Raw genomic sequence first — 15,560 nt, 5'->3', positions numbered from 1 at the left:
CACCAGAGCGCCTCTTCTTTTTTTGTTTCTATACAGAACGCAGTCATCTCATTTGTTGTTTGCATATATATATATATATATATATATATATATATATATATATATATATATATATATATATATACACATACATATATACAGATAGATAGATGATAAATAGATATAGTGTATTATTTAAATATAATTCATTCCTAATGGAATATTATTATTATTGAATGGGTTCACATATTATTTGTCTTTCTAATTTGTATGCTGTGTTGTATAAATAACCATATGCCCAGAATGTGTTCTAGAGACTGAGTAGGTGTAAGAGCTTGGTGCTGTAATCTGTATAATAAACTATGGATAAGTCTAAATTATACTATTACTTTCAAATGGGTGTGTTTTGATTGCAGAACTGAGTGGGCGGAGCAGTTAAACAGTAGGTCGTCAATACTCCAGTAAACTTGTTGCTTGCTCTGCTGCAAAGTGTCCCTGGATTTTTTTTTTAAATGTTGGCAACTATGGACTTTTATAAATATATATTATCTGAAATTGGACTGTAATTGTGCTAATAACTTTGTACCCTTTATTTACAAATAAATTATGCAAACAACTGTGACAAAATCCAAGATGGCACAACCTGTAAACCGGTTATTAAAAAAATATCACTGTTAACCCAACCAATCAAAATGTACTTTTTGGGTTGCGGGGAAAGATGATTAGTTCTGTACCGTCTGGTGATTGGTTAGATGGTTTCCCGTGGTTCAGATAAGGAAATGGACCTGTGACAGACTTTATGTTGCGGATGTCAATGACATGTATTTATATGCGGCAGAACTACAGCCGAATAAGGTTTAATATTTTGGACCAAATATAGTGCAATAATAAGTGTAATGTAAAGCTACTGAGAAACAGCGGACATGTCATAACAGACTGCCATGTACTGTTTACAATATTCACTTCACTTGAATTGTTTTGTGATAACAAAAAAAAAAAAGTTTTAAATACTAGCTATGGTGGGACCCTGCCAACTTCCTCGATCTCATTCTCTGCGTATAAACTGTTAAAGCCTGCAGTTTGCGCATGCGCAAATTTTGATTCCCCCCGACACTTGTGAAGGGGGAGAATCTCTTCTGCTCTGCGCATGCGTATAGGATGGAGTTTGCGCATGGGCAGTTTGTGGTGTGTGCTTGCTGCAGCTGAATAGTGTTCCGTGGTTTGTATAGTGTAAGTGGGTGACACTTATCCGCTCAGCTGGCAGGCTTCCGGGTCGGCATCCCTCAATATAGCTGCAGGATTATGGGCTCTGAGAGTAGCTCCCTGCGAGGATTCACGTTACAGGATCCACCATGGACTCAACCTTCTGGACTGACCATCTACCCGGCTCTGTTGCCAGAGGGACGTCTCGCTTCTGTCTTCGTTTATCAGCCTGAGAACCAGGACAAGGTGGATAAGGCAGCAAAGGTACGATAGGTCCCCTCATTTTATCTCCAGAGGCTTCTGAAATCTTTTAGGAAGCCTGGTTTTTGTTAAACTTCGTATGGGTGCTCTTATGGGTCAGTTCCTGATTCCTGTTCAACTAAATCTGTCATTTTTGCCACTAAAACATTTTCTTTTTTTTGTATGTTTTTGTGCCTCTATATGATGGATTTCTTATGCTTTTATCTAGTACTGTTTAGTTAAAGGGGCATAAAAAGGAGATTTGTGTTACAGCTCCAAAGCAGCAGCAATTCACTACTAGAACCTAGCTAAATACATCTGGTGACGAGCCAATGACATGAAGCATATGTGTGTACTTGTAGCCACCAATCACCAGCTAGCTCCCAGTAGGGTATTGCTGTGCATGAACCTACCAAGAATATGCTTTCAACAAAGAATACTAAGAGATCAAAGTACATTTGTTAATAGAAGTAAATTAGAGTCTCTTAAAATGGCATCTGAATCATGTCTCTTTAAATTAGTTGTAGGTAGTAGATTCAAGAGTAATGGGTGACAGCACTTCTGATAATTGATTCAGGAAATAGACTTCAAACAGAAGTATATGCATAACAATATAAATAGCTTACTGGGCTATAAACACCTTGTGTTGTTTATGCAGAACTGGGAAAACAATTCAGTTTGTTGTTGTTTTTTTTATCAATTTTTTTATTTTTTATTTAAAATATGGTTGACAAAAAAAGACAAACATTCTAACAAGAACAATACTCCGTTATAGGACCATCTTGCAAAAAATATGAAATAGGTGAAAGAGAAATATACAGTCATATCTATACAAGTTAAAGGGACATGAAACGTTTCTTTCATGATTCAAATAGAGCATACAATTAAAAAATAAATAAAAAAAATAAGTTACTTCTATGATCACCTTTATTTTGTTCTCATTGTACTCTTTATTGAAGAGATCTAGATAGGTAGCATACATAGTTCTGGAGCAGTACATGACATGGAACAATGCTGCCACCTAGTTTTCTTGCAAATGTATAACGTTGTCATAATACTGCTGTCATATATTGCTCCAATCACGTGCACACTCCTATACCTCACATGCTTTTCAACAGAGGATCCAAAAGATCAGTGTACATTTGATAATAGAAATAAATTGCAAAGTGATCTAAATCATGAAAGTTTTGAGGTTTTATGTCTCCCTAAAGGCAAACAATGATTTAGCTAGATATGTGCAAATTCTTTGCCTTTATAATTGCCAATATTTGCCTGGCAAGGTTGGCATAATGCTTATTCTTTGTCATTGTAGGATCTATAAAGACCTAAGCTTTGTATCAGTTGTATGTAAAAGGGCCATAATAGTAAAAAAATTACGTTCTCTAAATTATCGTATGTCATTTTAAGACTACCGACCCTGCACTATTGTGTGTTTAACCCCTGCAAAGGAGTTAAATACACAGTAGAAGTACCACATGGGAACTGCGCGGAAACCAACACTGATCCAATTGGCAGTGCAGGTGCCTGACTTAACTTTACCACTAGCACCGCTGATTGGATCAGCGTCAGTTTCCAGTCAGGACCAGCAGTGCTCTGCAGTTCCTGATGTGGTACTGTGTGCTTAACTGGCTGTTGTATAGGAGACAAGATAAACATACTTGAGGCTTTTCAAGGGGTGTGCCAGGACTACAAACCAATGCTGATTTAAAGGGACAGTCTAGTCAAAATTAAACTTTCATGATTCAGACAGGGAATGCAATTTTAAACAACTTTTTAATTTACTTATATTATCAATTTTTCTTTGGTCTTGGTAAAAGGAGTAAATTAGAGCATGCAATTAATTGTAAGCAACTCTCTATCTGAATCATGAAAGAAAAACATTGGGTTTCATATCCCTTTTAAACAACTTTCCAATTTACTTTTATCATCAAATTTGCTTTGTTCTCTTGGTATTCTTTGTTGAAAGCTAAACCTAGGTAGGTTCATATGCTATTTTTTAAGCCCTTGAAGGCTGCCTCTTATCTCAGTACATTTTGACAAATATTTACAGCTAAACAGTGCTAGTTCATGTGTGCAATATATATAACATTGTGGAGTTATTTATGAGTCAGCACTGATTGGCTAAAATGCAACTGTCAAAAGAATTGAGATAAGGGGGTAGTCTGCAGAGGCTTAGATACAAGGTAATCACAGAGGTAAAACGTATTAATATAACTGGGGGATAGGTAATAAAGGGATTATCTGTTTTTTTTTAAACAATACAAATTCTGGAGTAGACTGTCCCTTTAAAATATTTGTTTTTTTATGCAGATCTGTTGCAATTCAGTGAATTCATTTTTAATGTGTAAATACAAAAATGTTTTAATGTCCATTCAGTTACATATTTGGCAGTACAGTACTTATTTTTTTCTTCCTTTAAAGGGACATGCAACTCAAAAAAAAAAATATTTCATGATTCAGACAGAGCAAAGAATTTTATAATTTACTTCTATCATCACTTTCAACACAGAATACCAATGGTAACAAAACAAATTTGATAATAGAAGTAAATTGGAAAAAATAATAATAAAGTGCATGTTCTGTCTGAATCATAAAACAACATTTTTGGGTTTCATATCCCTTTCAGGAGAATATTGATAATATGATAGTGTTTTACATGAGCGCCATATAAAATACACCAATCAAACATAAGTTAGCTCAAATACAACTGCTTATTAACAGACCTGGTGTATCTTTAGCAAGTCAAGGATACTTTATTAGCATGAAATTATTACGTGTTGCCAAAGTAATATGTTACAATACAACAGATCAATAACAATTTATCACATAGGAGTAGAGGGGGGGGGGGGAATATGTTATTTTGTTTAAAAGGCCACTGTAAGTAAATATTTTCTATGCCTGTTACTAACTAACTACCCCAAATACGCTTTTTATCAATAGCATTTCATTAACATATCTCTACCGTATGTCAGAAATCTTGTCTGCAAATTTAATTGTTTTCCAAACCCACTCCATGGGTATCCTTTGCTCTGTACCAATCCGTTTACAATACCTAGGTTTCAAAATGGCGCTTTAAACACAAAGTTATTGGTTTAAGTATTTTGAACACTCGGTGCTGAAAATAGTGGGCAGGATAATGTGACATCATCGGCGAATAAAATATATAACTTTTAGAACGTTATGAAACTTCGTTTTGGAGAAAATATAGGTCAGTAGGTTTTAATTAATGTTTATTAACTTTAATATGTTAATTGTTTAGCTTAAAAATTATAACAGAAAGTAATCCTTTAATCTGATTGTGGGTTCTGGCATTGTTACTGTCTGTTACATATTTTGCTACTATCCTGGTATCTGTTTTTTTCTTCTAAAGCTATACATAGTTTTTCTTGTTCATGCATCTGTGGGAAGACTGTTATTTCTTTTGTTATTTCTGGGTAATATTTATCCCTTAAAGTAAATCCTAGCGTTTTATAAACGCTATGATTTACTATTGAAACAAATAAAGGGGACTTTCATTCATGAAGTATAAGATACTTCATGTAGAAAGTTCCTTATTTGATTCAATCGATCGCCGTTTTTAGCTGATACAGCAGCTCACGGCTAAAAAATGTTTTGGCTAAGAGGTGACGTTTTCACCTCTTAGCCAATAACCATGCAGTAAATCCGGCTTGGCGCCCATGGGAGCCGGATTTACCGCACAGCTATTGGCTAAGAGGTGAAAACGTCACCTCTTAGCCAAAAATTTATTTGGCCGTGCTCTGCTGTAGGCGCTAAGAGCAGCGATCGATAGAATCAAATAAAGGATCTTTCTACATGAAGTATCTTATACTTCATGAATGAAAGTGCCCTTTATTTGTTTCAATAGTAAATCCTAGCGTTTGTAAAATGCTAGGATTTACTTTCACTTTAAGGGAATATGAAACCCAAATTTTTTCTTTTGTGATTCAGATAGAGCATGCAATTTTAAGCAATGTTCTCATTTACTCCTATTATCAATTTTTCTTCATTCTCTTGGCATCTTTATTTGAAAAGCAGGAAAATATGTTCAGGATCCCAACCATTTTTGGTTTAGCACCTGGGTAGCACTTGCTGATTGTTGGCTTAATGTAGCCACCAATCAGCGAACGCTACCCAGGGTGCTAAACCAAAAATGGACTGGCTCCTTAGTTTACCTGCTTTTTCAAATAAAGATATCAAGAGAACGAAGAAAATGTGATAATAGGAGTAAATTAGAAAGTTGCTTAACCTTGGATGCTTTATCTGTATATTGAAATAAAACATTTGGGTTTCATATCCCTTTAAGAGTTTGTATCTTGTACAGTATAAAAGGTAGTGCTCTCCAGTCTCTATTTCCCCGCTGCCACACTGCACAACTGCAGTTAGCGGCATTCTAATTGCCAAAAAGCAATGGCAAAGCCATATATTTCAGTTTTTTCTATACAAAGGAGATTCCAAAGAAGCTTTTACAACCATTTGTGTCATTATTGCAGAAGCGGTAGGTAAATAATTTCAGTGAGAAACCCAAAGTTTGTGAAAAAAGTGAACAATTATTTTTATGTAATCACATTTGGTAGGGAAATGGAGGCATGGAATATACCAAAATGGGTCTAGATCTATACCTTGGGTTTTCTGCTTAAAGGGACACTGAACCCAATTTTTTTTTCTTTCATGATTCAGATAGAGCAGCAATTTTAAGCAACTTTCTAATTTACTCCTATTATCTTTTTTTTTTAATTTTCTTGCTATCTTTATTTGAAAAGCAAGAATGTAAGTTTAGAAGCCGGACCATTTTTGGTTCACAACATGGGTTGTCCATGCTGATTAGACAGCACCAATAAACAAGGGCTGTCCAGGGTACTGAACCAAAAATTGGCTGGCTCCTTACCTTAGATGCCTTATTTTTCAAATAAAGATAGCAAGAGAACGAAGAAAAATTGATAATAGGAGAAAACTAGAAAGTTGCTTAAAATGGCATGCTCTATCTGAATCATAAAAGAAAAAAATGTGGGTTTTATATCCCTTTAACCCCTTAATGACCGGACCATTTTTCAATTTTCTTACCCTTAATGACAATGGCTATTTTTACATTACTGCAGTGTTTGTGTTTAGCTGTAATTTTCCTCTTACTCATTTACTGTACCCACACATATTATATACTGTTTTTCTCGCCATTAAATGGACTTTCTAAAGATAACATTATTTTCATCATATCTTATAATTTACTCTAAAAAAACATTATAAAATATGAGGAAAAAAATGAAAAAACACACTTTTTGTAAATTTGACCCCAAAAATTTGTTATACATCTACGACCACCAAAAAACACCCATGCTAAATAGTTTCTAAATTTTGTCCTGAGTTTAGAAATACCCAATGTTTACATGTTCTTTGCTTTTTTTGCAAGTTATAGGGCCATAAATACAAGTAGCACTTTGCTATTTCCAAACCACTTTTTTTCAAAATTAGCGCTAGTTACATTGGAACACTGATATCTGTCCGTAATCTCTGAATATCCCTTGACATGTATATATTTTTTTTTAGAAGACAACCCAAAGTATTGATTTATGCCCATTTTGGTATATTTCATGCCACCATTTCACTGCCAAATGCGAGCAAATAAAAAAAAATCGTTCACTTTTTCACAAATTTTGTCACAAACTTTAGGTTTCTCACTGAAATCATTTACAAACAGTTTGTGCAATTATGGCACAAATGGTTGTAAATGCTTCTCTGGGATCCTCTTTGTTCAGAAATAGCAGACTTATATGGCTTTGGCATTGCTTTTTGGTAATTAGAAGGCCACTAAATGCCGCTGTGCACCACACGTGTATTATGCCCAGTAGTGAAGGGGTTAATTAGGGAGCTTGTAGAGACCTTGAAGGGTTAATTTTAGCTTTAGTGTAGTGTAGTGTAGTAGACAACCCAAAGTATTGATCTAGGCCCATTTTGGTACATTTCATGCCACCATTTCACCGCCAAATGCGAGCAAATAAAAAAAAAAAAAGTTAAATTTTTCACAAACTTTAGGTTTCTCACTGAAATTATTTACAAACAGCTTGTGCAATTATGTCACAAATGGTTGTAAATGCTTCTCTGGGATCTCTTTTGTTCAGAAATAGCAGACATATATGGCTTTGGCGTTGCTTTTTGGCAATTAGGAGGCCACTAAATGCTGCTGCGCACCACACTTGTATTATGCCCAGCAGTTAAGGGGTTAATTAGAGAGCTTGCAGGGTTAATTTTAGCTTTAGTGTAGAGATCAGCCTCCCACCTGACACATCCCACCCGCTGATCCCTCCCAAACAGATCTGGTTGCTCCCCCACCCCACAATTGTCCCCGCCATCTTAAGTACTGGCAGAAAGTCTGCCAGTACTAAAATAAAAGGTGTTTTTTTTTTTTATTTTTTTTTTTTTTTATTTATTATTATTAATCTGTGATGGACCCCTGCCTTAGCCCCCAACCTCCCTGATCCCCCCCCAAACAGCTCTCTAACCCTCCCAACCTACCTATATGCCACCATCTTGGGTACTGGCAGCTGTCTGCCAGTACCCAGTTTTCCCCAAAAAAGAAAGGTTTTTATTTTATTTTTTTTGTTAAACATAGCTTTTTCTGTAGTGTAGCTCCCCCTACCCTAGCAGATCCTATTATTTAAAAAAAAAAAAAAAAACGTTTTCTGCCCCCCTCTCTCTTCATTGGTGTCAGTGGTTGCTCCGCGCGCGCGCGCGCATACACACACATGCGCGCGCGCCCCCGCAGGCCCCCCTCCGCACGCTCCCAGCATCCGGCGTGCACAAAGCACTTTTCTTGAACCGGATGCCGGGGAGCGATGGGCCGCCCACCCGCCTCCCCTGTAAGCTCCCACCCACCAACAAACGGCATCATCGCTACCGGTGCAGAGAGGGCCACAGAGTGGCTCTCTCTGCATCGGATGCTTTTCAAAGGGTATTGCAGGATGCCTCAATATCGAGGCATCACTGCAATACCCTGAGAGCATGCTGGAAGCGATTGCGATCGCTTTCCAGCACTCTCTTAGACAACTGACGTACCAGGGTACGTCCATTGTCACTAACTGTCAGGTTTTGCAGGACGTACCTGGGTACGTCAGTTGTCATTAAGGGGTTAAAAAAAAATAAAAAAAATATATATAGTTTGACAGGGAAATAAAAAAAACCAAGGCTCTATTTTCTGTTTATCTGGAACAAAATGAAGAAAAAGTAGAGGCGCCTGGGTTTATCAGTAGAAAACAAGGTGTAAATACAGATAGAACCCCTAGTACAGGGTACTCACATTTCCTTGGAGCACATTTCTGTTTAAATGGAGTGATAGCAAAAATGCTAAAATTCTCCGGTATTTGTGGCAACTTCTGGTAGCTAAGGGGTTAAATCCATTGTTCAGGGTGAATACAGAATAATATAGCACACAAGTGTTTGTTGTTTTCTGCTATTAGTCTAGAAATTGCTTTACCTCCCCTAACAATGTCACCACTAAACCATAATTCTGTTTACATGATTACTGTTGGTTCTCTAGCTCCCATGGGGGCAATTTGCCACCGCCACATATATCTGTTTGTCCCTTTTTTATGAAAGAAGACTGATGCTCCGGCTTCCATAGGGAATTATCTTGAGAATTTGAGAAAGGTCCCTAGTGGTTATGAGAGCTATGTTAATATCTACTTGGCAACTGAAATATTGCAGGGAAATAAGAGGCTTCAGTGCATTTTTAGTACCAGAGATGTAGCTCTAGATTTAAAATATCATTATCTTTATCATTATCTTATCTTTATCTTATCATTATCTAGTGTTTTGGAATAATTTGTATTTATTTAAACATTGTTCTTTCTAAGAGAATTCACCTGATCACCAATTTTCATTGATTTAATCAGGGATGAGATAAGTAACGTTACTCAATATGAAGGGACATAATTGTTTTCATAATACAATCAATCTTATTAATGTGTTCAACCTTTGTTGTTATTGCTCAGATACTTTGTGTTTAGCTCCTACAAAGAGGGTCAGGCCTATGATGTGCTGCAAGACTTTCCTAAACAGGAGACTGCTGGTGATTGGCTGGCTATGTATATATGTTGACCCTTTATGGCTTACAGGCCATGTTTTTCTCACTATGTGTAATGCAGTGCGGATCCAGAGTGAGCTTTATGGGCGAGATTACATATGCGGGCGCAAGCGTCAGTGCAACGGCTGAAACCCGCGCCGTCCGTAATTTCACCTTGCACATCGGGGTATCACATAAACCCCGCCGGCAGTTCATAAAGTGCCGTAAGTTGGATAAACTAGCGATGTCCAGAAATGTGAATAAATACAAATTTCTGGAGTCGCCAGTGATTTACGGCACTTTAGAAACTGCAGGCGCCCAAGAAAATAAAGTCTAACCCGCCTCCCAAAAATAAACCCGACACGTAAAACCCCTACATTAAACCCACATCGCAACTAATAATAAAAAGTATTAACCCCTAAACCGACACCCCCCCACAACGCAATATGCCGAATTAAACTATTAACCCCTAATCTGCCATTCACCCCACATCACAATCTACCTAATAAAAGTATTAACCCCTAAATCCGCCAACCCCAACATCACAAATTTACTAATAAATGTATTAACCCCTAATCCGCCATTAACCCACATCGTAAAGTACCTATTAAAACTATTAACCGCTAATCCGCCATTAACCCACATCGCAACAAACCTTATAAATCTATTAACCCCTAATCCGCCAAACACACACAACAATCATAATAAAACTATTAACCCCTAAACCGCCATACAAACACAGCACAAATAACTAAATTACTAAGCCCCCTAACCCAACACCCCCTAAATTAACCCCAATTACCTAAATTAAAAAATACTACGTTACAATTAAAATAAAAAGGCTAACATTACTTAAAAATAAAAAAAATTAAGATTAAATTAATCTAAGATTACAAAAAATAAAAAATTCTAACATGACATAAAATAATAAACCAAATTATCAAAAATAAAAAAAATAAACCTAGTCCCTATGAAAATAAAAAAGCCCCCCCAAAATAAAAACACCACCTAATCTAATGCTAAACTACCAATAGCCCTTAAAAGGGCCTTTTGTAGGGAATTTCCCCCCCTCTAACAATAAAACCTCCCACACACCAAACCCCCAAAATAAAAAAAACCTAACACTAAAAACTCCTAAACTACCCAGTGCCCCTAAAAGGGCATTTCTATGGGCATTGCCCTTAATAGGGCATTCAGCTCTTTTACTGCCCTTAAAAGGTCATTCAACTCTTTTTTCAAAGGCCCATTAAAACCATACTCTAAAAAAAAAAAAAAAAAAAAAAAAAGCCCGTCTAGCCCCCAGATAGGTACTCACGGTTCCTGAAGTCCGGTGATGAAGTCTTCTTCAAAGCAGCGATATCTTCTATCTTCTTCCAGGAACAAGCCAGGGCGGAACTGAAGACCAGCGGCCACGGAGCCATGGAGCGTGGAGATCCTCTTTGTACAATCACAGCCGCACACTGAGGATTGAATTCAAGGTACTGTTTAAATATGGGGGTACTTTGAATTCCTATTGGCTGATTTGAGTCTTCAAATTCAAATCAGCCAATAGGATGAGAGCTACTGAAATACTATTGCTGTTCAAATCAGCCAATAGGATTTCAGTAGCTCTCATCCTATTGGCTGATTTGAATTTGAAGAATCAAATCAGCCAATAGGAATTCATGGTACCCCATATTTAAAACGCGTACCTTGAATTCAACCCTCAGTGTGTAGCAGTGATCATACGAAGAGGATCTCCACGCTCCATGGTCGCCGGTCTTCAGTTCCGTCCTCCGCTCCGCGCTGGCTTGTTCCTGGAAGAAGATAGAAGATATTGCTGCTTGGAAGAAGACTTCACTGCCGGACCTCAGGAAACGTGAGTACCTATCTGGGGGTTAGGCTTAGGGTTTTTTTTTTTGTTTTGTTTTTTTAATAAAAGATTTAGGGTTTTAATGGGCCTTTGCACTTAAAAAGCATTCAGCTCTTTTTCAATGTCCATTCAAATGGGGCAATGGGTAGTTTAGGATTTTTTAGTGTTAGTTTTTTTTTATTTTGGGGGTTTAGTGGGTGTGGGGTTTTACTTTTAGAGGGGGGGACTTATTATTATTATTATTATTAGTTTTTTTAGGGTAAAAGAGCTGTTAAACTTAGGACAATGCCCTACAAAAGGCCCCTTTAAGGGCTATTGGTAGTTTAGCATTAGATTATGGGGTGTTTTTATTTGGGGGGGGGGTCTTTTTAATTGTTATAGGGATTAGGTTAAACTTTTTAATTTTTGATAATTTGGTTTATTTTATGTAATTTTAGAATTTTTTTATTCTTTGTAATATTAGATTAATTTTATTTTTTTATTTTTAAGTAATCATAGCTTTTTTATTTTAATTGTTTGTAACTTAGTATTTTTAATTTAGGAAATTGGGGTTAGGTTAGGGGGCTTAGTCATTTAGTTATTTGCGTTGTGTGAGTTTGGCATATTAGGGGTTAATAGGTTAAGTTTATTGCGTTGGTGGGGGATAGCGGTTTAGGGGTTATAAGTTTTAATAGGTACTTTGCGATATTGGGTGAATGGCAGATTAGGGGTTAATAGTTTATTAAGGTATATTGCATTTTGGGGTGATGGCGGTTTAGGGGTTAATTAGATGTATTGCGATGTGGGGGTTGGCGGATTAGGTGTTAATATAGTTTTAGTTATTGCGGTGGGGGGATGACGGTTGACAGTTAGATATTGCGCATGCGTTAGGTGTTAGTTACTATTTTCCGGGGGTTACGGTGCTCACATACTCAGCGCAAGTCTTGCTGTGCCTACCTATGTGTGGCGAGGTGAAAATGGAGTAAAATTTCTCAATTTTCACCTTGTAAGTCCTTGCGCTGAATATGTGATACCGATATGCAACAGATTTATGTTAGCTTATGGGAGTAAAAATTGCAGGCGACGGGTGAAATATATGCTCTACATTTCTATGTGATACCAAAACCGCGTAAAAACCTGCAGCGCCGGCTTTTGCGGGCGATGCCGCATATGTAATCTTGCCCTATATGTTTGACACCATCTTTGGGGGTTAAGCACATTGTACAAATGTTTGCATTTAATGCATTACAGCATATTTTTGTTGCATTATGATGTCACTTTAGCCCCTTGCTCCAAATAAACATAGGTATTACGGCACGCAGTACATGATTACACAGCTTTTGTATTTGGATTACTGCTGCAAGTATATAGCAGGTGTGAAATATGTTTTCTGGGGATTTCATGCTAATAACCCAGCAGTGAAGAGTATGGAAGGTTATAAAAACTATCTATATATGCATTATGTTTGTTGATCCCATATGCTGGGAGCATTAGATGATGTACCTGCCCTATTCTGCTACAAAACAGGTTAACAAGATATTTAACCTGCTTTTTATTTCATTCACAGTTTGAGCTCGAGCCTAATTTCTTTTATTATCAAGCTAAGGGACTATAGGTATACAACTATACACCAGGGAAGAGATCATGGTAATGAACGCTGAAGGATGGTGGTTTTCTAATCCATTGATTGGCGAGTTTTTTTTACCCCTGTAGTGGCAACAAGCCCTGGCAAATTTGTAATTATCTGTAACTCTTATAAAGCTATTTGCAAGTGATTATTGGCTATCAAGACTGACTTGCATGAATTATAATATATATCACATAAGCTGTTCAGACACAAAAACTGTATTAAAGTAAATGTAAATTTTGATGCTAAAGTGCTTGTTTTTTAAAAATTCGATTAAAAACGGGGGCACTTTAATTCATCAAAATTTACATTTCACTTTGTGTTGTGAAAAAAAATTACCTTTTTAATCTTGACAGCCGCTACAGCTTCCTCCACACGTCATATATGTGTGTGTGTGTGTGTGTATATAATTATATTATATTATATTATATTATATTATATTATATTATATTATATTATATTATATTATATTATATTATATTATATTATATTATATTATATTATATTATATTATATTATATTATATTATATTATATTATATTATATTATATTATATTATATTATATTATATTATATTATATTATATTATATTATATTATACCAGTGAAGAGATCATGGTAATGAACATTGAAAAATCTGCAATTATCTTTAACCTCTTTTTTAAGTTATCTGCAGATGGCTGTATATCTGTACAGATATGAAGATTGATTTGAAGGAGCTGATATACATCACTTAAAGGGACACTGAACCCAATTTTTTTTCTTTTGTGATTCAGATAGAGCATGCAACTTTGTAATTTACTCCTATTATCAAATGTTCTTTATTCTCTTGGTATCTTTATTTGAAATGCAAGAATGTAAGTTTAGATGCCGGCCCATTTTTGGTGAACAACCTAGGTTGTCCTTGCTGATTGGTGAATACATTCATCCACCAATCAAAAACTGCTGTCCAGAGTGCTGAACCAAGAAAAAAGCTTAGATGCCTTCTTTTTTATATAAATATAGCAAGAGAACGAAGAAACATTGATAATAGGAGTAAATTAGAAAGTTGCTTAAAATTGCATGCTCTATCTGAATCACAAATGAAAAAATTTGGGTTCAGTGTCCCTTTAAGCTGTTAACCTACAGAATTTGTATTAAGGAAATAAGAAAAGATCTTCAGCCCCCTCGTTTGTTCTGTAACGAGTTCTAATCCTTGTTTGGTCTTACATTGGATTATCAGTGGGCGTCTTTGAAAATGCTTGTACAGTATGGAATAGTAAATCTGTTCTTAAAGATGTCTTACAAAAATAGAAAGAGCTTTTGGTTTGGCCAATGTTCAGCTTTACTTTTGTTTTTCTGACTCTATATACCTGTCTAAATATGTATCCTACCTATCCCCATTCTAGTTGAGAACAAAATTTGTCTTAAAAGGACAGTCTAGTCAAAATGAAACTTCCATGATTCAGATACGGCATATAATTTTAAACAACTTTCCAATTTACTTTTATCATCAAATGTTCTTTGTTCTCTTGGTATTCTTAGTTGAAAGCTAAACCTAGGCCGCCTCTTATTTCAGGGCATTTTGACAGTTTTTCAAAGCTAGAGGGCGTTCATGTGTGCCATATAGAAAACAATGTGCTCATGTACGTGGAGTTACCTAGGAGTCAGCACTGATTGGCTAAAATGCATATCTGTCAAAAGAACTAAAATAAGGAGGCAGTCTGCAGAGGCTTAGATACAAGGTAATCACAGAGGTAAAAATTATATTAATATAACCGTGTTGGTTATGCAAAACTGGGGAATGTGTAATAAAGAGATTATCCATCTTTTTAAACAATAAAAATTCTGGAGTAGACTGTCCCTTTAAAGTGGATTTAAAGGGACATAATACTCATATGCTAAATCACTTGAAACTGATGCAGTATAACTGTAAAAAGCTGACAGGAAAATATCACCTGAGCATCTATATGTAAAAAAGGAAGATATTTTACCTCACAATTTCCTCAGCTCAGCAGAGTAAGTTCTGTGTAAAAAGTTATAATTCACCTGCTCCCAGCTGCAGGTAAAAATAAAAAAAATGAAGAAATGAACAGCAGCCAATCAGCATCAGCAGTGCTGAGGTCATGAACTCTTACTGTGATCTCATGAGATTTGACTTAACTCTCATGAGATTTCATAGTAAGCTTCCTTTACCTGATTGGTGAAATACTATGAGAGTTCACAAGGCTCATCCTTTCAGCTGTCCCAGGACAGACACACTAAAATGCTGCTTAGAAATCCTTTACAATGGGATGTGGCTACTGAGGAACTTTTGAGGTAAAATATCTTTCTTTTTTACATAGAGATGTTCAGGAGATATTTTCTAGTCAGCTTTTTACAGCTATGCTGCATCACTTTCAAGTGTTTAAACATTTGGGTATTATGGCCCTTTAAATAGTTGTATAGAATTTCTGATTAGTTATCCTTATATACCATTTTTTTCTCTGAACTGATATATTTGTGCATATTCTTTACTTTTAACTAATTTAATTTGCTGTCCTAATTATCTTCCTTAGTAAATAAGCATAGATAATACAAACATATATCTGCAGGAGGAGAGTTTGATAGAAATATAAGTGAAGTCTCTACTATATAGATATCATTTTA

The 15,560-nt window shown here is 36.0% G+C and overlaps 1 protein-coding gene across 1 annotated transcript in view; it reads left to right on the top strand.

Annotated features, from left to right (window-relative positions):
- The first annotated feature begins 1,182 nt into the window (after nucleotides 1-1,182).
- SCYL3 (SCY1 like pseudokinase 3) overlaps nucleotides 1,183-15,560 on the top strand; it is a 169,870-nt gene continuing 155,492 nt past the window's right edge. Inside the window, exon 1 of the mRNA XM_053693282.1 lies at nucleotides 1,183-1,446. Coding sequence (XP_053549257.1) covers nucleotides 1,282-1,446 — 165 coding nt within the window. The 5' untranslated portion in view covers nucleotides 1,183-1,281. The remainder of the gene's footprint in view (nucleotides 1,447-15,560) is intronic.

Source organism: Bombina bombina, chromosome 10 (genome assembly GCF_027579735.1).
Source record: "Bombina bombina isolate aBomBom1 chromosome 10, aBomBom1.pri, whole genome shotgun sequence".
Lineage (NCBI taxonomy): Eukaryota > Metazoa > Chordata > Amphibia > Anura > Bombinatoridae > Bombina > Bombina bombina.
The sequence above is the reverse complement of the archived record's forward strand: the minus strand, read 5'-3'. Positions and strand labels throughout refer to the sequence as shown.